The sequence below is a fragment of the Pinus tabuliformis genome, chromosome 2_2, assembly GCF_031772625.1.
Source record: "Pinus tabuliformis cultivar Carrire ecotype Pingquan chromosome 2_2, CPIR1, whole genome shotgun sequence".
NCBI lineage: Eukaryota > Viridiplantae > Streptophyta > Pinopsida > Pinales > Pinaceae > Pinus > Pinus tabuliformis.
The window spans coordinates 162,846,969-162,874,459 of record NC_142300.1 but is presented as its reverse complement, the minus strand read 5'-3'; the positions used below and the strand labels follow the sequence as shown (position 1 = coordinate 162,874,459).

General features: G+C 36.9%; 1 protein-coding gene across 3 annotated transcripts in view; it reads left to right on the top strand.

The window, feature by feature from the left end:
- Positions 1-27,491, top strand: part of HBP5 (SOUL heme-binding family protein) — a 377,592-nt gene that overhangs the window by 207,441 nt on the left and 142,660 nt on the right. For 2 of the 3 annotated variants that reach the window (XM_089404429.1, XM_089404427.1), the window contains 2 exons: positions 11,577-11,659; positions 11,771-11,902. In XM_089404429.1, the coding sequence (XP_089260555.1) occupies positions 11,577-11,659; positions 11,771-11,902 (215 nt within the window). Of the gene's footprint in view, positions 1-11,576; positions 11,660-11,770; positions 11,903-21,294; positions 21,524-27,491 lie in introns of those variants that run through there. The other variant, XM_089404428.1, reaches the window with a different exon arrangement.

Sequence of the window (27,491 nt, the reverse complement as noted above, 5' to 3'; positions counted from 1 at the left end):
CTCCCTTATATCTGATTATTTGTTGCCTTTTGGATCCTAGAGTTAGATTCATGTTCAAGTGGCGACTCCACTTCTTTCATTTCTTACAAGAATTTCTACTAGAAGCTCGCTTCTAGTGGATCTCTTGATTTTCTTGAGCAGAGGACTCTCTCTAGCATCCATTTGGTCCCTCATTATTCCTTTAGGCAAGTCATCATGGATGATTCATTTACCCCGTGTCATTTTACTGATGTTCTCCATGATATTCCGGAAGTGGCCATTCATAAATTGTCTTTGTTCTCGGGTGGTGATTCAGTCGCTATTAGAAAGCATCTATGCAGGTTTACTCATACAATACTCAGATATTGTCGATCTCCCCAATATGATCATGAAGATGTCAAAATGTGTCTATTTTCCTTTTCTTTAGAGGGTGATGCTTTGAATTGGTTTAATAATTGTCTGGTAAAATTCTTTCACTTCTTTACAAGACATCGCCAATGCTTTTAAAGATAGATATGGTTATCAAGATAGCTCGCCTTGTGCCCCTAAAATTATGCAACAGAATGGAAGTGATCTTAGGAAGGGTCCAGCTATCGATGAAAGATTTCAACACAATTCTCCATATCAAAATGTGCCATCCACTTGTACTGTTGCAGATCAAATCCATGATAGTGGGAAAATAGGGACAAGTTATCAAAATGGTGTCAACAATGAAAGGGAAAATCATAAGCAAATTATAGAAGAACTAATGCGGTTGGTAAAAAATATGTAGCTTAATCAAGAAAAATTTGTAACTGATTACGTCAAGGATATGAGAACTTTATACACCCACTTGAAAAAACGTGATAAGGAGATGGAAATCATGAAAATTAAACACTCTGATCATGTAACCGACATGTAAAGTCAGCATGCTAAGGAAATGGAAACCATGAAAGCTAATCATGACAGGGAAATTAATGCTATGCAAAACAAGTTATTAGCCCTAGAGGAAAATATGACGATCATGGAATTCCATCATTCAAATCAAGTGACTGCCATGGAAGCAAGTTATCAAGAAGAAATAAGTTCGATTTAGAACAGATTGTCAACTATGGATGAAGAAATGACCATCATGAGGTTTGATTATAATAATCAGTTAGTTATCATACAAGCAAATCATGAGAAAGAGATAAACTCTATGCAACATTGCTTGATGACCATAAAAGCAGATAATGACAAAGTAATAAAAGATATGGAAGCTAGTCAAATATGTCTTTAGAATAAGTTATTGAGCATGGAGGAAGACCTTGCCAAGAAAGTCAGTGCTATGAAGGTTGAACACTCTAACCAGATGGATGCCATAACAATATAGGTACAGAAACTTCAACATTAGTGAGAGGATGAAAGAAACAAGGAAACATCAATAGATCATAAGCCTCCCTATCTGTTGCAACAAGATCCATCTTATTATGAGGTTCTTTGTTCCATTGAAAAGTGGCTAATTGAAGGTGACCTGAATAAAGTGGAAATTAATAATTAGGTTGATGCTCACATGGTTAATCCACCAGTGATAGAAGATCAAGTTATAACTCATGACACCTGTGAGACTGATCCATCATTCTTGACAGAGTAGATGCAGAATGAAGAGAGACATGTCATGCATATCTTACATACTTCATCTGAGAGTTTTGAAACAAAATGTTCCACACCATCAGTGATACATCATACAACCTACCACAAAGAAAAAGCGCAAGAGAAAGAAAATGAGAAAGCGATTTGATGCATCAGATGGCCACGAGGAACTTGATTTTCGGATAGGAAAAAGTCATACCGTATGCAGAATTGGACATGACATATCCGAGAAACAGCCGACAGATTTGCCTGAAAGCAGACAAATGCTTAGTATGCACTATATTGAATGCATCTGATGCCATGTGGCATCTTTGTATTGTATTTCTAACCTTATGTCCTGTTATTTCAGTATTTCATTTTGTAGTTAGATTTGTTTTTTTCATGTTATTAGACTAGTTAATAAATGAAGAGCTTATATATTTCCTGTGCTTAATGTTATATGATGATTTCTTGGATGGACGCTACTTATGTTATATTGTGTGTTGCATGGATGCAGATTCTGGATTCTCACATTCCTCCGTTGTAGCAACGTGTCCCCAAGTAGAGCCAGATGTTGACCACTACGTGTCAACGACCCATAGCAGTATACCCCCTTTTTTGCAAAAGGGATAGCGCCTGATCGACGTGTCTGTGTCGTTTAACTATCATCATCAGCCTGATCATCATGTTATATTATAAACCCTTTCTGCATATGTAAATTGTAAATAATCTCAGCAGATCTGTGTCATGTATGTAATTGCCTAGGTAAATTATTTTTCTGGTGACGATCTACATTTTTGGAGGTTTTTTGTCTCATCGATCCATTATCGGATGGTCGGCAAAGTTTTCCTTCAGCCTTACCCCAAAGCCGGAGTGGATTTTGTCACTGGGATCCTAGGGCAGTCCTAGTGTTCTAGATCGAGTCTATGTAAAAGTGATTTGGGAATAATTCTAACTATTTGTTTAGGTTTCTTTACTACAAGTTGCTTGGTCTACTAGATTATATTTGTGTCGCAGAACTAGGTAGTATGTGAGGGTTCTTTTCAGATGGGTTTTCCCCCTTGAGATGTAAAAAATGTGAAAATCATGATGTAAAGTGTCCTAAGGGTTGGGAAAATAATTTATCCCCTCATAGGGTAATTAATTAAATTTTCTGGCCAAAATTAATTAAAAACCAAAGCCAGAAATTTAATTAATTCTAGGTCCTAGGTAAGTTTAAATTCTCTGAAGACAAAATTCGTTGGACCTTAAAAATTAAATTTTAAGAGGTCTAGGGACTAAGGTAAATTGATTGTTTTGCTAATTTTAAGCCTTTGGTTCCTGGGGTTAAGTCAAAGTCAAAATTTTGAGAAAATTAATTCCAAAATTTTATTAAAATGCATTTAATTGAAAAATTCGAATTTCCTCAATAATTTAAAATTTCGACGGATGTGATTGAAAGAAATTTTGATCCTCATTAACGGTTGAGATTGCTTTGATGTGCATCACTTGAATTAGCCATTGGAGGATTTATCTTTAAATAGGAGGTCATTTTATCAGTCAAGATCATCCGATCTCTCGATCGTGTACTAAGCTCTCAAGCTCTCTTGTATAATTTTTTGAATTAATGCAAAAGTCTTTGGGGTTTCAATGTGCTGTAGTGTTCCTCTTCATGAATTTATGGTAACATTGCTTTAATTTCTGCTTAATATTATGTGAAAACTATCAATCAATAGCTCTCTTAGAATAATCTGAATACAAGTATCTTATTCAGTTTGTTGGATCTAGGGTAACATTTTTAATTTTGATTGAAGTAGCAGGTATCTCTATTTCTTCAGAATTTTATTGTTGTTCTATTTCTCTACTTAATTTGATGGTTGATCTAGTGTTTGCAGAAGATCTCTTAGATTCTCATTGAGCGTTTGGGGATAGTTCTCGGTTGGACCAGCGAACTCTCAACACATATTTTCTGAAGAGCCTACTTCATATAAGCCTCAGGATTTATCTAACGATAATCTTTTTCCTGCAGAGTGTTTGTGGGCTAGTGCTTCTTTAAAATTTCAAAATATTTTAAATATTTTGTGGAAATTTTGATAGATCTGGCTATTAAGAGCCTTAGATTATCAGATCTGGGAGCGGAGTTGGACTCATACTTCTCAGATCTGATAGATCTGTAAATTATTTGTATAGATCTGTTAATCTGAGTTTTCCATCTTGATCCCCAATCTTTCCGTTTAAGCTGTCTCCCTACAGCAGGCTAAGGGGGGTAGACCCTATGGAAAAGTGGAATGAAGAAGAACTAGTTGGGAACCAACCAGTTCGAAAGACACAGTGAAGCGATCAAGTACTTGATTAAGTTTTAGCAAGGCTTATAAGATTTGATTAGATTTTAAATGATTGATACCAGTGCCTTATGGAGTCAACGATCTTGCTAGGAAAATTAAGACCAAGTAATCGATTAGCAACTGCTGCTTAGATGAATGACTATTTTATATGAAATGCAGATCCTAAAACTAATGTGAGATGCAAAAATCTTGGTTAATTTTAGTTAAATGCATATTTAAATGTGAACCCTTCAATCCTTTCTGTGTTGAGCTTGATTTCGTAGTAATTGACAAAGAGAAGATTAGGAGAAACACACTAAGGTGTGATTAACGATACCTCTCTTGAAATTCTAACATATCCGGTGCCTCTGGCACTGCAGAGAACTGTGGCTCTAACGACTGCAAGGTCACCATTTTAAGTATTATTAAAATAGGCTTCTCAAGAAAAGATAGATGGAGATCTATCTGTCTATCGACCAAGCTTATGCTTGGAAGTAAATTTTATTTATGCAAAGTTAACTTATATGCAAATGCACTGGAAGATGAGATGAAGGTAGACTCGAGAATGGGAAAACACTTATGCCGCAAAAACCCTCAATTACCCAAATGAAAAGCTCCTTTTTTTAGATGAAGACTTAGAAAATAAACTCTTGAAGATATTATAGTTAAAACACCAGCTTATTTCAAATCTTTTTGATACAATTTAGCTCGAAGAGAACAAAAGCAACTTTGCAATTCGATATCAGTGTGAACTGATGCTCAAAAAAATACTCAGTTTATGAAACAAAGGATATGCTGTTTATCACAATTCCATGACAGAGTACTTAATTTCCAGAAATTAATTTTTAGGACAACAGTAAGAAAAACTTTATGACAACAACAATATGACAATGAAAACAATAAGCTATCAATGATATCTTTATGCCAAGAATTTATCGAAAATTTTCCAAACTTGCCCACATGAATTATCAAAAATTTTCAGCCTATTGTGATGTGATTTCCGGAATTATATCAGATTTGATATACTTATTACAACGAGCAATTAAAACATGAAATAAGCCTAATGATGAATGCCCAACTCAAGAAATTAATTCCTTAATGTATTAGACAACTTAGGAATTGATTTTAGGCTAACCCACATGAAATTTTGCCACTGTTATATTTCAGACTTCAGAAACAGAATTATTCAGAGATAACAGTCACCCAAAATGTAGATCTAGGCCAAATTTTTGATACACATCAAACATAAATGACTTATTAATGTATTTAACAATTTTTTAGTTAATTTCAAACCACTTAGATGTGTTTTTCACCACTATTAGAAAGGTATATGACTGCTGTAGCAAACAATGAGGAAAAAGATGGTTTAGAGATCAAACCATTAGGCCCTAGGCCTTGAAGATCACTTGGCCAAGTTGCCAAATTTTTTTATATACCTGAAACACAAATTTTTACCAATTTTTTTGCAAAACCCACCAATGATTAGCTTCAGAAAATCAAATATTCAAATCAGAAATGGAGCAAGGGGAATCTAGGCCCAATAGAACTAGCGTTTGGCTAGGAGAAGGCAGATCTGGGCTTAGGAGCCCCAAAACTTGAAACCCTTGTTCTGAAACAAAATATTTTGCTTCAGATCTTCAGATTTATTGCAAAATCTTTAATGGCTGGCCTTGTAAAAAGATTTGGGATAAGATATTGCTCTCCAGGGCCTAGATCTGTCTCAAAACTCCCAGATTTGCTTGAAAAATCTTAGATCTGAAGATTTAATTGGCTGATTTCTCAGATCTATTCCTGCAAACAATCTTTGAGCCCAGATCTTGCCCTCCAGGTTCTAGATCTAGCTCAAATCTCAAGATTTACTTGGCTGATTTCTCAGATCTATTCCTGCAAACAATCTTTGAGCCCAGATCTTGCCCTCCAGTATCTAGATCTAGCTCAAATCTGAAGATTTTCTTGGCTGATTTCTCAGATCTATTCCTGCACCAATGAAAAGAGAAAAACCCAATATCTAATATGTACAAAAATAGAGAAAATCCAAAAACCCAAGTGTTAAAATTCAAAATTATGTTACAAAATTTCAGATCTACACAAGTAAATAACATATCTACAAAAATAATTTACATATCTATACAAATAATTTACAGATTTATCAGATTTGAGGAGTATGAGTCCAACTCCGCTCCCAGATCTGATAATCTAAGGCTCTTAATAGCCAGATCCATAAAAAATTTCACAAAATATTTAAAATATTTTGAAATTTTAGAGAGGTATTAGCCCAAAAACACCCTGCAGAAAAAAGATTATCGTTAGATAAACCCTGAGGCTTATATGAAGTAGGCTCTTTAGAAAATATGTGTTGAGAGTTGGCTGGTCCAACCGAGGGCTATTTCCAAACGCTCAATGAGAACCTGAGAGATCTTCTGCAAACACTAGATCAACCCTCAAATCAAGTAGAGAAATAGAACAATAATAAAATTATGAAGAAATAGAGATACCTGCTACTTCAATCAAAATTTAAAAATGTTACCCTAGATCCAACAAACTGAATAAGATACTTGTATTCAGATTATTCTAAGAGAGCTATTAATTGATAGTTTTCACATAATATTAAGTAGAAATTAAAACAATGTTACCATAAATTCATGAAGAGAAACACTACAGCACATTGAAACCCCAAAGAATTTTGCATTAATTCAAAAAAGTATACAACAGAGCTTGAGAGCTTAGTACACAATCAAAAGATCGGATGGAATAACAATATAGGTACAGAAACTTCAGCATCAGTTAGAGGATGAAAGAAACAAGGAAATATCAATAGATCATAAGCCTCCCTATCTGCTGCAGCAAGATCCATTTTATTATGAGGTCCTTTGTTCCATTGAAAACTGGCTAATTGAAGGTGACCTAGATAAAATGGAAATTAATAATCAGGTTGATGCTCACACGGTTAGTCCACCAGTCATAGAAGATCAAGTTATAACTCATGGCACCTGTGAGACTGATCCATCATTCTTGATAGAGCAGATGCAGAATGAAGAGAGACATGTCATGAATATCTTCCATAGTTCATCTGAGAGTTTTGAAAGAAAATGTTCCACACCATCAGTGATACAGCATGCCACAAAGAAAAAGCGCAAGAGAAAGAAAATGAGAAAGCGATTTGATGTATCAGATGGCCGCGAGGAACTTGATTTTCGGATGGGAAAAAGTCCTATTGTATGTAGAATTGGACATGGCACATCTGAGAAACAGCCGATAGATTTGCTTGAAAGCAGGCAAATGCTCAGTATGCACTATATTGAACGCATCTGATGCCATGGGGCATCTTTGTATTGTATTTCTAACCTTATGTCCTGTTATTTCAGTATTTCATTTTGTAGTTAGATTTGTGTTTTTCATGTTATTAGACTAGTTAATAAATGAAGAGCTTATATATTTCCTGTGCTTAACGTTATATGATGATTTCTTGGATGGACACTACTTATGTTATATTGTGTGTTGCGTGGATGCAGATTCTAGATTCTCACATTCCTCCGTTGTAGCAACGTGTCCCCAAGTAGAGCCAGATGTTGATCACTATGTGTCAACGACCCATAGCAGTATACCCCATTTTTTAGCAAAAGAGATAGCGCTTGATCGACGTGTCCGTGCCATTCAACTATCATCATCAGCCTGATCATCATGTTATATTGTAAACCCTTTCTGCATATGTAAATTGTAAATAATCTTAGCAGATCTATGTCGTGTATGTAATTACCTAGGTAAACCTATTTTTCTCGTGACGATCTACATTCCGGGAGGTTTTTTGTCTCATTGATCCATTCACGGATGGTCGACAAAGTTTTCCTTCAGCTTTACCCCAAAGTCGGAGTGGATTTTGTCACTGGGATCTCAGAGGAGTCCTAGTGTTCTAGATCGTGTCTATGTAAAAGTGATTTGGGAATAATCCTAACTATTTGGTTAGGTTCTTTTATTACAAATTGATTAATCCTAACTATTTGGTTAGGTTCTTTTATTATTAAGGTGTGATTAATGATACCTCTCCTGTAATTCTAACATACCTGGTGCCTCCGGCGCTGCAGCAAACTGTGGCTCTGACGACTGCAATGTCACCGTTTTAAGTACTATTAACACAAGCTTCTCAAGAAAAGACAGATGGAGATCTATCTGTCTATCGACCAAGCTTATGCTTGGAAGTAAATTTTATCTATGCAAAGATAACTTATATGCAAACGCACTTTACATCATAATTTTCACATTTTTTACATCTCAAGGGGGGAACCCATCTGAAAAGGACCCTCATAGACTACTTAGTTCTGCGACACAAATATAATCTAGCAGATCAAGCAATTTGTAATAAAAGAACCTAACCAAATAGTTAGGATTATTCCCTAATCACTTTTACATAGACTCGATCTAGAACACTAGGACTCTCCTAAGATCCCAGTGACAAAATCCACTCCGGCTTTGGGGTAAGGCTGAAGGAAAACTCTACCGACCATCCGAGAATGGATCGGTGAGACAAAAAACCTCTCGGAATGTAGATCATCACCAGAAAAATAGGTTTACCTAGGAAATTACATACACGACACGGATCTGCTGAGATTATTTACAATTTACATATGCAGAAAGGGTTTACAATATAACATGATGATCAGGCTGATGATGATAGTTGAACGGCACGGACACGTCGATCAGGCGCTATCCCTATTGCTAAAAAAGTGGGTGTACTGCTATGAGTCGTTGACACGTGGTCAACAGTTCCTAAATAGGAATATAAGTGATATACAAACATGCAAACAATCGAATAATTAGAAAACCGAAATATACATTAAGCACCCATGGAAACACTGGAAATAGAGAACTGCAAAGCCATTTTATTACTTCTTTAGGAGCAAATACAATTGTAAAATAGAATGGTGCACCTGGGCTTGTCTCAAAGGACAAGCATGACAAAACCCAGGTGAGAAAATGCTGAATTGAAGGCTGCTACAACTGCGGCACCAAATTGAACTGCACTACCCCAGAAAACTGTTCTGTGTGCTAACTTCGAGGGGTTGGAATCACTGCTTCCGGTGCTCAGAAAATTATGAGATTTCAGCTCCTTGCTCCTTGGCCTAAACCCAGAAAAAACCATGAAGGAATTGGCCAAATGTTGACCTCGGAATTTTGGCCCAAATTCCCTTTAGCTCCTCTAGCTGCTGGCTCAGTTGGGACCCCTGTTTGACCCCTTAGATCTGCCCAGGAAATTATATAAAATTAGGAGTGTGATCCTTGCCCAAAACCCAAAAAACTCAGAAAGGGTTTGGCCTATCTCCTAGCCAAAGTCAAATCCAAAAAATGGTGCAAATTAACCAACTAATTAGCGATTCGCGCTATTATAAGAATTGGGATTTCAAGCCCAAATAACATCTAGAAAATTCTTAAATTTTAACCGTGGACTCGTCTCAGAAAACCTAGAAAAACCCACGAAGTAATTTGGCTAGTTTCGACTTCTGAAATTCGACCCCCTTGGAGCCCAACTTCAACTACAACTACAAAACTCGGCCTACTGGAATCTGCCTGTAAATCCTCTCGGAAATGGACCCAAAGTGTTGGGTTGACCTCTGCTATCAATTCCTTGACTTTCCGGATGGGCTTCCGGCCTATGGCACCTGCTCCTTAGCTCCACGAAATTGCTGGATTGGCCCTCTGCGCTGTCCCCAAGCCCAGTAATTCGAACCACTGGGATGCTGGCTCCAAAATTCACAAGAAAGGTTGGCCCTTTGTTGCTCTCCCAATCCTCTAATGCTCCCAGCAAATGCTTGATCACTGATAGCTCCAAACTCCCCCTGTGTATTCTCCAGCTAGCTAGCAATACGCACTCCCTATTGTGGCTGAATGTTAGTGCTGTAGCTATAGTTTTAAAAACCGCCTAGCTAACTAGTTATCGGTCTAACTGGCCGGTTAGCAAGCCCACCGGTTGGAACCGGTGAAAAAACCTGGTTTAATAGGCTGTGTGGCGGAAAATTTGACCTAACCGGTCCTAAATCGACCGGTTACCTGCCATGCCCACTGAGGACCCATAGTGCGGCTCTTCCAAGGTAGTTTAGGGGTTTTAGAGGGAAATTAAGGGTGCTTTCCCTCCAAAAACACCCTCTCCAAGCCTTTAAGGAACAAAAACGGTTAAATGATCTTGTTTTCGTGTAATAAAACCTTCAACTGAGGAGGAACCAAATGATGAACAAAGCACTTGATCTAGATCCTATTGTGTTTGACGATATTGATCCAACATTAGAATGGGTGGAGGAGACTGAAGATCCTGTGTTTGAGGCTGATTTTAATATCTACATGGCTTTAGCGGGGGATGAAGCAGATTTTGTGGTGGCATTAGAACCAGGATCAGTAGCGGCATCAAGGAAAGGCAAAGAACCAATGGAAGGCACTAGTCATGCAGGTCAACAAACTCGTGCTTCCATTAGGTCCACTTCTATTGTTATTGGTGGCATTGCTACTGAGGTTGCAGATCAAGCTGAGGCATCCTCAGACTCTGAACCAGATGATGTCTATGTAGCTCCTGATGATGATCCTATGGCTAGTAGTGGTGATGAACTTGATGATTGATCATGTGTACTCTGTAGACTTGTAGTAGGCCAATGGCCTCATAGCTTGCAGCATTGTTTCTGGACTTTATAGGCCATTTAGAGCTTCATTGCTTATGTATTTTGCTATTTTGTCGATGATATGTATTGCACTCGGTGCCATTTCGATATATTCACCTTTACATGGTATATAAATGAGCAACTTTCCATATTTTGTCTCTATTGGCTTCAAATCATGGTTTTAAATCTTAAAAATAGTTTTGTTTCATTAAAAATTAACTATTTAATGTATTTTTCTAAAACCGGTTTGTTTAGACCAAACCAATCCCGGTTAGACTGGTTCCAGTCAGTAAACCGACTCATTAGGTGGACCGGTCTGGTCACCGATTCCGGTTTTAAAAACACTGGCTGTAGCACACTCCTGGAACTCTTGAAATACTTATGGAATTGCCTATCTAGGGCGGGCACAGATGGTCCCCCGAAGTAGAGGTTGAATCTTTAGCTTGAGAGATTCTTGGCTAAACAACCGGTTGACTCAGCTAAACAGCGGAGCGAACAATCAAGTAATTTAGATTGCAAGCTGTAAGAATAATCCCAAATGAGAGCTCTCTCCTCCTTTTATCTTTGTGGGCCTTCTTTGCCTCATGTGGGCCCCTCCATCCAACACTTTGAATTCCCTCCAAGCTATTCGAATGGCCTAGTTCGAATTCCCACGTGGGTGGCCCCCACCTTCCACTAGCAACCAAATTCAGTCGAACTCCCTCCTAAGTCCCTAAGTTGAAAATGATGGGTTCTTTCCCTTAGCCAAAATTGTGCAAAAATGTGTGCAAACACCCTGTTACAAATGTGTTTGAGAAGGGACATGACATTTTCTTTTCTCATTGAGTGGCTTCTTTTAGTTAGAGATCATTGTTTCTTGTCAATCATCTAACTTTGCATCCTGATTGAAAATGAAGCATACGTGACCATCAATTTCACTACAACATAATGCCCTGGAATTTGTAAAATAATCTCTTTTTTATTTACCTTTAGCTCTACAATAACTAATATGTATAGTAGGATATTTACGGGAATCTAAAAAATTTGAGGCATGCAAAACTTATCTTGTTTAGCTCCTGAACAGGTGCGGAAATATGAGCCTTTCATTGTGGTAGATGCAAAAGGTGATAAGCTTACTGGTTCATCAGGTTTCAATAATGTTACTGGGTATGTGTTTTAGTAAGTTTTTATTACCACTGCAAAAGGTGGTCTGGTTCTTTGCTCCATTTTTTTGGAGTTGTACTTGATCTGCAATTGAGCATGTGTTTTTCTCTCTAGGTACATATTTGGAAAAAATTCTAGGGCTGAGAAAATTCCGATGACGACTCCTGTGTTTACACAGATGATGGATAGGGAATTGTCACAAGTACACATTCAAATTGTGCTCCCATTGGAAAGGCAACTATCAGAGTAAGTCTGCTGTTTTATTAATGTAACTGTTCTGGTATTTGAACTAAGAAAGGAATATAATCTCCAGCTGGCACATAAATATCAATCTAAAACATATGAAGTTCTTGTGCTCCTAACTCTTCCTGTAAATGCTCCTTAAAATATGTACTGATGAGTTATCTGATAAATCAAACTGTGAAGTTTCTGAGAAATAATCACATGCTCACGCACATGTGATTGTTCGTTTTGTGAAAAGTAACACGTACCTTTAACTTTTTCACAATTTAGTGCTTTCTATTATCTTCTTAATGGTATTATTCTTCATGCACTTATATTTTGGCTGCTTGCTCAACACTTGCATCATTGCTATGCAGTTGTATTATTTTTACATAGTATAGTCTGCTTAAAGGTTGAGTTTTAAAGGCAGAAGAGAGAGATAACCAAATGAGAATTTCCGGCATCTTTTTCCATTGTGTTGCCTGGTCTGCGCACATTTGAAGTTTGGAAATGGAAACAGGCTTTAAGCTGACTCAAGTATGCTAGAAGGCAAACTTTTTGATAAAGTTCCTTGAAATTGCCCTATAAAACTATTCATACTTTGCTTCCATTAATATTCCCGACAAGGAAATGTAAGTTAATAATTGATGTAGCAGAGTTTGTAGCCAACAGAATGAGAGAGATGTGGGCATAGCAGATAGTTGCTCATAAGAGGAAAAGTGGAACATCATTCCAACTCAACTCATCCCCATGTGATTGTATGGATACTCTTAATAATGTTTCTTGAATGCTCATTCCAATTTCTTTTGAACCCTTTAGAAGTGCTAAAACCTAAGTAAGTGCCAATAGATATGCTTGATTGCTTTTGCTTTTTTAATAGCAAATTAGTTTTAGATTGCTTAGTAAACAATAGCTTTCAAGGATCAGGGACGCAAGGTCCATACTTTGCTATGGAGGGTGGAATTTCTTGAAAACGATAACAAATAGCTTCATGTAAAACTAATAGACCTCAAGCAACTAGTTTCTGAAATGAAGACACAAGAAAACTGGTTTCAGAATGAGATTTTTAGTTCAAACCATTTTCATAACTTCCTCCACAATATCTTCATGAATCTCTTCATAAACTTCTTAATCAATCTTCATCCCTAACATCAATCATTTCTCCTAATATCTCATTCTTCTGTAGACTTCTATGGTTGATTGACTTCATTACATTTTCATCACATAATTTAGACATTAATTATTAGTCACTAGTAGGATTTATTCCTTCATACTTCCCATTAACGAGTACTTGTGACTTCAATATCTTTAGTTGTCCTTTGAACTGGTCCCATCTTCATCTTCTATCTTTTGTAGTCTTTTTCTTTGGTCATTTGCTTTCATCTTTATTCATCTTCAATTTTCATCTTGTACCTGCAAAACATAAATAATGTGTTTGTTGAAGTTGACATAGAAGAGTTAGCATCCACTAGAATACATGGGTCACTATCCATTGGATTCGTTTGTTCTCTAGGAAACCTTTTCTCAGAAATGGTTCAACAATATATCTTTATACCTATAACTTTAACTTCCTCTACATTATCATCAACCTAGGCTTTCTTTGGCTTACTCTTTGGGTGTTCTTGGATTATCGTTGACCATACAAACCTTAGGTGGTTTTAGGTTACCACAAACATACATTACATCAAGTGGTTTCAAATGACCAAACCTTCCTCTTTCATGACAAGTGGTTATTGAGAACCACTTTCTTTGTCATGACAAGGTTATTGAGCACCACTAAATTTTCAATGGTAGTATCCTTGCCTCATCAAGGTTACATCATATTGACCCAAGTACATTCAATTTAAATTTCCATTCAGGCTAATCTAGTCCTTATACAAACATTTCCTTTTGATCATCCAAAAACATTAGGGACTGTTAATCTTTTTAGGGATTAACTTTTCATGGATTCACTACATTTGCATCTCAATTCTGAATAGACGATACTATTATTTTACCTCTCTTCATATCCTTCTTCTTGCTTATATCTTCATCTTCTTTTTTCTTCTAGTTTCATTTCTCTCGTCTTCCTTTCTGACTGCGTTTCTTTTGTTGCTTCATTCTTTTTGTTTTCTCTTATTTAAGTCTAGGAGTCCATCTTCTTCTATCTTTTTCTTGCATCTTCTTTGCTCATGTTACTTGTGCTTTCTTTGTCATCTGTTGTTTATGTAGTCTGCATCTTTTTCTATTTTGCATTTTCTTTTGTCATCTTCTTCCATAATTCTTCCTTTGAATCTTCATTGTACCTACTTAAATTGTTTCTTGTAGGAAATATACCTCCATCCAACAAGACTGGAAAATTTAATTGACGCACCAATGTCATGATTTGACAGTACTTAACCTATGACTTTGACAATGACATAATTATGAACTTTGACTCAAACCTGGATTTGATCTGAATAGACTTTCAACTCCAACACTATATATCAATAGGCTTTATCTAGACTTTCTCTTTACATCTGTTGCACTCAAATTTTCTACTTCCAAGGAAGCGGAAGTACCAATTTTTTCAACAAAGATCGGATCACATATTAGCAGTTTGTGTGTCATGGTTATCCCATTCTGCAAGTTATGTAATGTAAATGATCTTAGTAAAACCTTGAGTCTATATAACAACCTAGGTAAGCCTATAATTTTGATGACGAATTCCATCCTAGGAGGTTTTTTAACCTCGCTGATTACTTGTGTTTCTAGACACGGCTAATCAGAAGAATTTTTTCCCTCAAGCTTAAATCTCAAAGTTAGGGTGAAATTTATTGTCGAATTATTAGGTGAGTCCTAGTGTTTTTAGTCAAGTCTGATGTAAAAGTGGTTTGGAAATAATTTAATCTAGTTGGCTTAATTATTTTATTACAAATCACTTGGTTTACTAGATCATATTGCGTCGCAAATAGGTTATGTGTCTTGAGGGTCTAAGACAAATGTGTATTCTCTTTATGAGTCTTGTAAATGAAAAATATTATGTATTTGAGGGTGGAAAAATAATTAAATCCCCTCATGTGTACATTAATTATTTTTTCTCGCAAAATAAAATAAATCCTAAGCCAGAAAATTAATTAATAGAGTCAAAATTAAATTGTCTTAGGAAAAAATAATTTTGCAAGTGGAAAATTTCGTGGGTCCTAAAAGAATCAATTTTTAAAGGTCCTCCACCAAGAAAATATTGTATATTTCAAGAAAATTTGGACCCTTGGACCATGGTGGTTAAGTCAACGTTAAAGTTTTGAGGAAATTACCTCAAAATAATTAATTTTGAGCTAATAAAAATGGAATTAAATGACAAATTCGAAAATTCCTCAAAAATAAAAAATGAAGGGCCAAGATTAAAAGATCGTTAAGTGTTTATCAACGGCTAAGATTATTTTGACAATGATCAAAGAAACTACCCATTATTTTTCTATTTGGAGGATTTATCTAAAAATTAGAGAGTCAGTTGAGTCTCTAGTCATCTTGATCTCTGGCTAGAATATTGGTGCTGAAGCATTTTTGTATACAATTGTCCTGCTGGGAACTATTTTTTCTGCTATAATAAAAGACTTTCGGGTGCAACTTGAGGTGTTCTTGTTTGTTGATTTGTGGTATGTATTGACTATGGGCTTCCTATGTCGTGCTTCATGTGATTATTTTGAGATAATACAAAGTGTTTGTAGGTACTCAATCCTTGGTCTCCATGTTCACAAACTGTTGTCAAGGATCTTTTTGCTTGGATCTCTAGTTTTTATATAGTGGATTGAATCTTCACTAAGGCTATAGTAAGCATAATTTTTTTGAAGAATTTTTAGTCATTCTTCAAAGGAAAAAATATACTATAGAAAATTATTCTCTCAAAAATCTATTTGAAACCCTTGTATAATTTGTAAAATAATTTTGTAAATTTATATTGTAAATTATTTTGCTAACTTGGGTTGGGATTTTAGATTTATTTTGTATATATTTGGGGTTTGGGTGTTGTAACTTTATTTTTTGCAGGTTGGATCAAGAGATCAAGTGAAAGACGAGCTAGACCTAGGTCCTTGAGGGTGAGATCTAGTCTCTAGATAATTTTGTATGGCCATTCAGTGAAGATTATTCAGCAAACTTTAGATCCGAGGAAGAAAAAAATTTCGAGACAAGTGTTTTACTTTTCAGCCTCCTTGGGACTAGATCTGGCCCATCCAAGGCCAACATCAGCCTCTTAGGCCCCAATGCCAACCTTTTCTTCTCCTGCGTCAGCCTTTTCGGCCTCTATGAGGCAGGTCGTGAGGCCTAGAGGCCTCGACCTCCATCCTTAGACCCCTGCGCTGACCCTTTTGGGCCTTCTTGGGCCTAGCCGTGGCCCTTTTGGGCCTCAGCCTCCCTCTGGAAGGCTAGATGGTAGCCCTAGAGGGCTTGCCGTGGGTTTTCTGCCCCTGAAACCCTCAACATCCTCCTTACAGCCTCCTCCTCTACCAGGGTCCCCCCCTCTGAGCCTACGTGTTGACCTTTTGTGGCCTTCTCTCTCCTCCTTACCCCTCGATCTATTGTTCTATCCCCCTTATCCCCAAACCCTAGCCTTCCTTGGCATAACTTTGCCTCTTCTTGGCCTCTTTTGCCCTAATTAGCCCTAAAACTCTAGATCTGAAGTTTTGGATTGAATACTTGGTGGTTTTGCAAGTTTAAGGTCTCAAAAATCATATTTTTCAAGTCGCAACTTGATCCTAAAGTTTCAACGATTTTCGACCAAGGGATCTTCAAAGCCTTGGGTCTAGGGTTTGACCTCTAAACCCTAGTTTCACTTCTGTTTTATTACAACAATTAAATCAGTAAGACTTTAGCCTTAAAATCACATCTTTAATGGTCAAAATCACTGAGAATTGTAAGATTTAAATTTTCATGAGTTTTTGCCACTTTGGCATCTTGGATTTGACCTAGATCTAATTTTTAAGCTGGCTGATATTTACTGCATAACTGAAAAATTCAGATCTAAAATTTCTGAATCACGCACTTAATTAAGGTCAAAAATCTAAAACTTTTCAGTTTTCAGTGAATTTTTGTTTTTTTTTTGAGATATTGGGCATTGTCTTAGGCTTGACTAGCTTGTTGATCTGTCACTATTTCACTACTGTAATAAACATATCAATATTGAAAATTGCTGAATCAAATTCTCTAAAAGCCTAAAAATGAACTTTTCAAGTTCTAGTGCAATTTTACTATTTTTGGGCATATTGGTCATCTAATTTTGGTATCATTAGTTTGCTCATCTGTGATTGCTTACTGTTGTAATTAATATGTCAGATCTGAAAATACATCTTAAGAAGGCTGATATATCTGATTTTTTAGTTAACCAAGTTACTTGGTAGTTGGGCATATTTTAACAAGCATAGAGATTGTTGGATTGACATTTACTTATTGCTGTCATAGTTTGTTTACTGTTGTCATAAATTGTTCACTACTGTCATAATAGTCACTTGTTGCTCATCAAAATATCATAGGAACATAAAAGTACCTAAGCGGCTTCATATTTTGTACCTAGCATTTGCGTTGTGAAAATGACTAACATTTTGTATTCTTGTGATTTTTCATGCTATAAGAAATCATATTTCACACTCACTTAAATCTTTGGGAATATTGGCATTGAGTAATAAGATCACATATAATCTTGTTTAACTGTGGTTGACATCTTGATTGATAAGTGGATAAGTTGGTTTAATTGGTTAAACATCTCGTGGAATATTGTTGAACTTTACACTGATATCTTGTTTAAGATTGTATCTTAATATTGTTGAGTACACTTGCTTTAAGATAAATTCACAATAAGTACTTAAGTAACTTACACAATATTAACTCAATATAACTTTCACTCATCATCTTGCATTAAGCATTCTAGATCTATCTTGCATAATAATTTACCTCCTAGCATAAACTAGGTTGATAGAAATATAGGGCAACCCTTCTCATCTAGCTTGAGGGATCTCAACAACTCTTCGGTGGTTAACACGGTGACCTTGCAGTCATTAGAGCCACAGTCTCTGCAGCGCTGGAGGCAACAAGTGATAGGAGCACAACATAAGGTATCGTTAATTAGGCCCTAGTCCGCTTCCTAATGGCCTCCTTCGCACGGCCTACCTTGGAGCCCAACTTCAAAATAGTTAAGGGAAGGTTACATTTAGATTATGCATATAACTAAAAATAACCAAGATCACTGCATCACACATAGGTCATAGGACTTGCATATCATTTAGGTTAGTTAATCATCTCAAGCAGCGGGTGTCCATCTAGTCATTTGGTTCCAATTTACTATAAGCAAGAATTTGTGACTCCATTAAGGCACTGGTCTCATACTTCAAAATCTAATTGAATTAATAATCTTGCTTAAATTCAACCAAGTGGCTAGGCCACTCATCCGTGTCTCCCAAACAAGTTGGTTTCCAACTTGTTTTCCTTCACCTCATTCCATAGGGACTATCCCCCATAACTCGCTGTTGGGAGACAGCTAGAACGAAGTGGGCGGGGATCAGAGTGACAACCTTCGTCCTGAGTGTTGTCGCGGTGCTTATACAATCCGAGCGACAACATTTTATGGCGCCGTTGTCGGGGATGAGTTTGTCTTGTTGTTGGGGTTAACAACATCATCATTGTTGTTCTCTCATTTTTCCATTTAGCCCGTTAAGCGGCACAACATTTTCTGGCACTGTTCCCGGGAACCAATTTGTTGGACATTGGCTTTACGACAATCTCCATAATATTGTAATCTTACATCCTTTATTGATTATTCCATAAACGCCACAACGTTTTTGGCACCTTTCTCTCATCATTTTTCATCTTCTCATTACCTTATCATTTTTCTTCTCACTAATCCTCTCATCTTGTTCATTTTCACATTTAGCACCTGGACATTGCGGTTGGTTTCCTGTTTGGGTGGTGACTTCACTTATTCATCCATTCACAAGAACGTACTCTAGAAGGAATTCTGGTAACCTGGTTAACCCCGCTCCCGATCTTGGAAAGGTTCTAAGAGCTCGGTTGAACAAGTTGCATTCTAGAGATCGTTTAAATTTTCTCAGACAAGAAGCTCTCTTGGACCTCCATCTTCTTTTCGTTAATCCTCGAAATCAAGATATCATGGGTGACTTCTTGGGCCTTGCAACTTCGCAAACATCCAGGGGTATCCACATGATCTGCCAAATGAGTCAACTATGCACAGATTGCCAATCTTTGAGGGAAATGATGTTATCAACGCTAAAGAGCATATAAAGAAGTTCACCGTGTTCATCCAGAGATATGCTCATTCTACGAACTATAATCATGAAGATGTCAGGATGAAATCATTTGTCTTATCATTGGAAAGTGATGCACTTGACTGGTTCACGACAAGGCCAATAATTCCTTTGACTCTCTAGGAACCCTCCTCGATGCATTCAGAGACAAATATGGGGATAAGAGGGAAGGAAAATACTTGGTAAAGGAGTTCAATACCATTAAGGAAAAAGAAAATAAGATAGTGGTAGAATTTAACTACAGGTTCAACAAACTGTTAAGGGATATGACCCAAGATTATAAGCCTCCTGACAAGGCAATCTTAGAAATGTACCTTGAGGCTTATCATGTAGAAGTGCAGTATGAAAAAATATGGGCTCAATCTGTCACTGTAGTTGATGCCCAAAACACAACTGAAAAGTTAGAGAAGGTTAAAAGGGCTTCGAGAAAGTCAGAAATTCTTGGTTATGAAAGAGGTCCTATTAAAGTTAAAGAAGATTAAAAAATAGTAAAGGAATTAACCCGATTGGTTGAATAAATGGAATTAAACATGCCAAGCAAATAAGTGACATGCATAATCAACTAATACAGATGGAAAGGAATACCAGGATGAAAATGCAGAGTATGCCTCCCCGGAACAATAATAATAATAGGGGTAACAACAACAATCAGTGGCCAAAAAGGAATTCCTCAAATGATCAAAGGCCTCCTACACCACTTGAGTTTGTCAACGTGGTTGATGAGTTTATCCCTTTCTGTAGACCTTGTGACAGTTTTCATGAAGAAAGTACATGTGCCTTTGCTAGAATGATCTTAGAGGAAAGTAGATATCAACAAAGTAATAATGCAAATCAAGGTGAATCAAGTGAAAGCCAATACGCTAATATGATTTCTTCAGCCTTTGCAATAAACACCTTCGATGAAGAAAAAGACCCCATTACTCAGGCATATGGTGATAAACCGACTCAGGAAAAAGTTCTAGAACTTGCAAAGAGTAAGGGCTATACATATCAAAGGAAGGGTAAAAGTCAAAATCAGAATAAACAGGTTCCGCCGAAAGATACAAATCTGGTTTAAACATGGATTGGGCCGCATGGATAAATAATATTAAGATGTCTGTCCCAGTACTTGAACTTTTAAAGATTCCATCTCAAAGGGCATCTTTCTTTAGGGCTTTGGGTATGCTTCAACAAAAAGATGATGGAAATAATCATCAGGACGAAGAAATTAAGTTAAAAGATATCAACTGTTATATGACTAATGAAAACCATGAGTGTTATTTCTTACTTTGGACATAAATGATAGATTGCTTCACAATTGCATGCTAGATTTTGGTGCATCTAAGAATGTTATGACCAAGAAGGTCATGGAACAATTAAACTTAAGGATTTTTAGACCATACCATAACATTTGTTCAATGGACTCTAGAAAGGTTGAAGCCCTTGGTTTGGTTAAATATTTACAGGTAGGCTTAGCCGATTATCCGTAGATAATCATTACCATGGATATAGCTGTCATTGATGCGCCAGATGTATGGGGAATACTTCTTTGGAGGAATTTTGCAGTTGATTTGGGTGGGTCCATTCAAATGGATTTATCTTATGCCATTATCCCCGCAGCAATAGGTGGAATGTTAGATTATACAGAGAAGTAGAAAGAAGGTACCACGTGGAAGTCCCAAAGAAGTTGGAAAATGGTGAATAGGTTCTGCCATAGGAGCATCCGCCTCATTTTGAATTAGAGATATGTCACTTTTTCCACCACCCATCCCCTTCGCCAAGCAGAAAAAGAAGAAGATTTCAGATTGGCAAAGATATGCAGCGCAGTGATGAGCAGTCACACTGACCTAAGAGGGTCAAACTTTAGCAAGGGACATTTGAAAAGCAGCCAAATGATCTACCAATCAGCGGACAGATGCCCGAGATTGTTCCTCACCGATGACATCTGATGCCATGGGAAACATTTTGTATAGTATCTCTAACCCTATTCCCTTTTTAATTCATGTTGATTATATAGTTTTATTTCACGTATTTATGTTATGTCTTTTATATTTCAGTTTGTTAGAGTAAATTTCCTATTCCAGCGGTATTTTCTATATATGTATGATGATTTCGATGTTGAATATATATCTATTTGATGGAATTTTGTTTCCTTGGATGCAGGATTCTGAGATTCTCACGTTACTTCTTGGAAGCAACGTGTCCCCATATGGGGCCAAATGTTGCACTCAAATTGTCAAAGTTCCAGGGAAGCAGAAGTACCAATTTTTCAACAAAGATCGGATCACATATTAGCAGTCAGTGTGTCATGGTTATCTCATTTTGAAAGTTATGTAATGTAAATGATCTTAGTAAAACCTTGAGTCTTTGTAACAACCTAGGTATGCCTATAATTTTGATGACGAATTCCATCCTAGGAGGTTCTTTAACCTCACTGATTACTTGTGTTTCTAGACAAGGCTAATCAGAAAAGTTTTTTCCCTCTAGCTTAAACCCCAAAGCTAGGGTGAAATTTATTGTCAAATTATTAGGTGAGTCCTAGTTTTTTTAGTTGAGTCTGATTTAAAAGTGGTTTGGGAATAATTTAAGTTCGTTCGCTTAATTTTTTTTATTACAAATCACTTGGTTTACTAGATTATATTGTGTTACAAATGGGTTATGTGTTTTGAGGGTCTAAGCCAAATGTGTATTCCCTCTGTGAGTCTTGTAAATGAAAAATCTTATGTATTTGAGGGTGGAAAAATAACTAAATCCCCTCGTGTAAATTAATTAATTTTTCTGGCAAAATAAAATTAAATCCTAAGTCAGAAAATCAATTAATAGAGTCAAAATTAAATTGTCAGGAAAAAATAATTTTGCAAGTGGAAAATTTCGTGGGTCCTAAAAGAATCAATTTTTAAAGGTCCTCCACCAAGGGAATATTGTATATTTCAAGAAAATTTGGACCCTTGGATCTTGGTGGTTAAGTCCAAGTCAAAATTTTGAAGAAATTAACTCAAAATAATTAATTTTGAGCTAATAAAAATGGAATTAAATGATAAATTCGAAAATTTCTCAAAAATAAAAAATTAAAGGCCAAGATTAAAAGATCTTGAAGTGTTTATCAATAACCAAGATTATTTTGATAAGGATCAAAGAAACTCGCTGTTAGTTTCCCATTTGGAGGATTTATCTATAAATTAGAGAGTCAGTTGAGTCTCTAGTCATTTTGATCTCTGGTTAGAATATATCTGCTGAAGCATTTTTGTAAACTATTGTTCCGTTGAGAGCTATTTTTCTGCTATAATGAAAGACTTTCGGGTGCAACTTGAGGTGTTCTTGTTCGTTGATTATGGTATGTATTGACTGCGAGATTCCTATGTTGTGCTTCATGTGATTATTTTGAGATAATACATAGTGTTTGCAGGTACTCAATGCTTGGTCTCCAAGTTCACAGACTGTGGGCAAGGCTCATTCTGCTTGCATCTTTAGTTTTTATATAGTGGATTAAATCTTCATTAAGACTATAGTGAGCATAAATTTTCTAAAGAAGTTTTAGTCATTCTTCAAAGGAAAAAATATATATATATATTATAAAACATTATTCTCTCAAAAATCTATTTGAAACCCTTGTATAATTTGTAAATTTATATTGTAAATTATTTTGCTAACTTGGGTTGGGGTTTTAGATTTTTTTTTGTATATGTTTGGGGTATGGGTGTTTTAATTTTATTTTTTGCAGGTTGGATCAAGAGATTAAGTGAAAGAAGAGCTAGACCTAGGCCCTTGAGGGTAAGATCTACTCTCTAGAGAATTTTGTAGGCCATTCATTGAAGATTATTTAGCAAAATTCAGGTCCAACGAAGAAAAAAATTTCAAAACAAGGTTATTACTTTTTAGCCTACTCAGGACCAGATCTGGCTCGTCCAAGGCTAGTGTCAGCCTTTTCTCCTCTTGCATTAGCCTTTTCGACCTCTTTGAGGCAGGTTGTGAGGCCTAGAGGCCTCAACCTCCATCCTTAGCTCCTGCGTTGAAACTTTTAGGCCTTCTTGGGCCTAGCCGTGGCCCTTTTGGGCCTTGGCTTCCCTCTTGAAGGCTAGACAGAAGCCCTAGAGGGCTTGCTGTGGGCTTACAGCCCCTGAAACCCTCAGTGTCCTCCTTGCAGCCTCCTCCTCTGCCAACGTCCCCCTCTCTGAGCTTCTGCATTGACCTTTTGTGGCCTTCTCTCTCCTCCTTACCCCTCGATCTATCATTCTAGCCCCTTTATCCCCAAACATTGGCCTTCCTTGGTCTAGCGTTGCCTCTTCTTGGCCTCTTTTGCCCTAATTTGCTCTAAAACCCTAGATTTGAAGTTTTGGACTGAATACTTCGTGGTTTTGCAGGTTTAAGGTCTCAAAAATCATATTTTTTAGGTGACAACTTGATCCTAAAGTTTCGGTGATTTTTGACAAAAAGATCTTGAAGGCTTTGGCCCTAGGGCTTGATCTATAAACCCTAGTTTCACTTTTGTTTTATTACAACAATTAAATCAATAAGATTTAGCCCTAAAATCACATGTTTAATGGTCAAAATCACTTAGAATTGTAAGATCTAAATTTTCATGAATTTTGGCCACTTAGGCATCTTGGATTTGAAGTAGATATAATTTTTAAGCTTTTTGGAATCTACTGCATAACTGAAAAACTCAGATCTAAAATTTCTGAAACCCACACTTAATTAAGGTAAAAAATCTAAATTTTTTTAGTTTTGGTGAATTTTTGCTATTTTTAGACATATTGGGCATTGTTGTAGGCTTGACTAGCTTGTTGACCTGTCACTGTTTGGCTGCTATAGTAAACATATCAGTTCTGAAAATTGCTGAATCAAATTCTCTAAAAGCCTAAAAAATTGAACTTTTCAAGTTCTAGTGCAATTTTACTATTTTTGGGCATATTGGTCTTCTAATTTTGGTATCATTAGCTTGCTCATCTGTGGTTGCTTACTGCTGTAATTAATATTTCAGATTTGAAAATTCACTGAAGAATACATCTTGAGAAGACTAATTTTAGCAAGCATAAACATTGTTGGATTGACATTTACTTACCGCTCTCATAACTTGCTTACTGCTGCTATAAATTGTTCACTACTGTCATATTAGTCACTTGCTGCTCATCAAAAGATCATAGGAACATAAAAGTATCTAAGAGTCTTCATATTTTGTTCCTAGCATTTGCATTGTGAAAGTGACTGACATTTTGTATATCTTATGATTTTTCATGCTATAAGAAATCATATTTCACACTCAAAACACTTAAAATCTATTGGGAATATTGGCATAGAGTAATAACATCACGTATAGTCTTGTTTAACTGTGATTGGCATCTTGATTGATAAGTGGATAAGTTGGTTTAATTGGTTAAACAACTTGTGGAATATTGTTGAAGTTTACACTGATATCTTGTTTAAGATTGTATCTTAATATTGTTGAGTACTCTTGCTTTAAGATAAATTCACAATAAGTACTTAAGTAACTTATGCAATCATAACTCAATATAACTTTCACTCATCATCTTGCATTAAGCATTCTAGATCTAGATTGTATAATAATTTACCTCCTAGCATAAACTAGGTAGATAGAAATATAGGGCAACCCTTCTCATCTAGCTTGAGGGGTCCCGACAACTCTTTGGTGGTTAACACAGTGACCTTACAGTCGTCAAAGCCACAGTCTTTGCAGTGTCGAAGGCAACAAGTGATAGGAGCACAACAAAAGGTATCGTTAATCAGGCCCAGAGTTGCGGGGGAGCGCTCCCCCCCTTCGAACCCGCTCCCAATCCGTGCTCCGGGCGGGAGCGCGCTCCCGATAAAAAATTTTACGCTCCCTGCCAAAATCGGGAGTGAGTTTGGGAGCGTCGCTCCGGTCGCTCCCGGAGCGAAAATTACAGCTCAGGAGCGATCGCTCCCGAGCGTTTAATTTTCGCTTTGGGAGCGACGCGCGCGACGCCGGGAGCGATTCGCGCGAAAAAAAATCCACGGATGCGAAACAAATTTCATTTAGAAAAAAATTTAGTTTTAAAATGACTTGGGGGCAAAAAAAAAAATTCATTGTCACTTGAATGAGTTGAGGAGAAGCTGGAGAGCAAGAGCAAAGGAGCGAGGAGAAGCGAGGAGCAAGCACCGAGAAGAAAGGAGCAAGCCTGCAAAGAGGTTAGTTATGTTAGTAACTTACTAATTTAATATTTTAAACCTTAGTTAGGTAGTAATTTAGTATAGTTTAGTTAGTTTAATTTAGTTTAGTTTAATTTATTTAGTAAAAAATCATGAATCTAAATAAAATTAATAAATAAAATTAATTAATCTAAATAAATTAAATTAATTTTCTCATTCATATTCCCATTCCCATTCCCATTAAATTTTGCGTATTCAAAAGCCTACAAATATCAAACATCCTGGACCTGGCTATATTTCTTGGCATTTTTCTCTTCTTGGTCGCTTTTTTGGTTATTATGGTGCTAGAGAGTAGGAAACGGAGGGGCCAAAATGAAGAGGGGGATGAATACGCGGGAGAAAGTGGATTTGATGAAAACCCCTGTGAGGAGGAGCTGGAGGAGGGTGAACATGACTCTCAAAAAACTAAACAAGACCAAACCCCATTGTGGAAATATGTTAACAGGCCTAAAGCATGGAAAGGGGGTGGAACCACTAAATTTCATTGCCCCCATTGCAACAGTGATTACATAGGTTCATACACCCGTGCCAGAAAACACCTCTGCGGGAAAAGGCCACAGGATGGAGATAAACAAATAGGAATCAAAACTTGTGCAGCTGTGTAAGTAGCAGATAGAGCCAAATAAATAAGGGAAGAGGAGGAAGCCCAATAAAAATCTAAAAAATCAAGGGGTTTCTTTGAAGCAAGCTCACAATCACAAGCACAAAGAACTCCTTCAGCATCCTCCCAATGCAGTGGATATGGAGGCACAGGGTCACCAGCTTTAAGGCGTAGAACCATATCAGATTTCCTTGATGAGGGGTGTAGGAATGATGTGGATTCAAAGGTTTACAGGTTTCTCTATGCATGTGGGATACCATTCAATGTTCTTCGCTCACCTTATTGGCACGAAATGGTTTTTGCCATAAATGATGCCCCTAAAGGATACAAGAGCCCTGGGTATGACCAAACAAGAACCATTGGACTTGATCATGAAAAAGCAAAAATATCACATTCTTTGAATAGAATGACAAGTTCTTGGACTGACCATGGGGTGTCCATTGTATTTGATGGATGGACAAATGTAAAAGGCAAGCCATTGATAAGTGTTCTTGCTGTGTCTGTTAGTGGTGCCATCTTTCTAACTACATATGATTACTTAGACAAGTTCAATACCGCCATCAACATTGCAGAAGCATTACTTGAAACAATTGACCATATTGGGCAATACAATGTCATCCAAGTCGTCACTGATAATGCTCCTAATTGTAAGGCAGCGGGAGCAATTATCGAGGATAAATACCCCAACATATTTTGGTCTCGATGTTTGGTTCACAAATTGAATCTTCTGATGCATGATGTTGTCAAGAACAAAAATGCACAATACAAATGGATTGGTGATTTGTACAAGAAAGGCAAACAAATGATAAAATTTATTACAAATCATAACAATACCCATGGCCTTTTCTGTAGTAACTCAAGATTGGAGTTGTTGAAGATTGCGAAGACCAGATTTGGTAGCTATTACCTCACCTTTAGGCGCCTTTTGAAGGTAAGAGAGTCATTGGTTAGCATGGTATCAAGTCCAGATTGGCAGGTATTAAAGGAAAGGGCTACAAATGTAGCTGACAGGTGAGGTTTTGAACTGGTGGAGGAGGCCGCTCTTGATGGTCAGTTTTGGTCAAGTGTGAGGCAAGTATTGGATTTCACCAAGCCCATTTATCACATGATTCGGTTTGCAGATACAGATAAACCAGTGATTGGCGAGGTGTATGAGCAGATGGATACCATGTTGGGGCAAATAAAAGACACTGTTCATAATAGAGATCCCGACTTGTACAAACTGATTCACGATTTTGTGTGTGTACGGTGGAATAAACTTAATCTTCCACTACATTGCTTGGCGTATATCCTTACGCCAAAATACTACTCTACATCTTGGTTGGGCCAACCTACACCAGGGGGTGGGATTAGGACCAAACCCCATTTAGATGCAAAGGTAACTAGAGGATATTTGCAAGCATTAGAAAAGTTGTTACCTGAAAAGGAGGAATGTGCAGCTGTGCGCCTTGAAATAGGAAAATATTTCAGTGGCACTGGTTTGTTTGGTAACTTCCATGCAATGGAAGACAGAGACAGATTTGATTCTCTCACATGGTGGGAAACATATGGCGGCCAGGGACTTTTGCCAAAA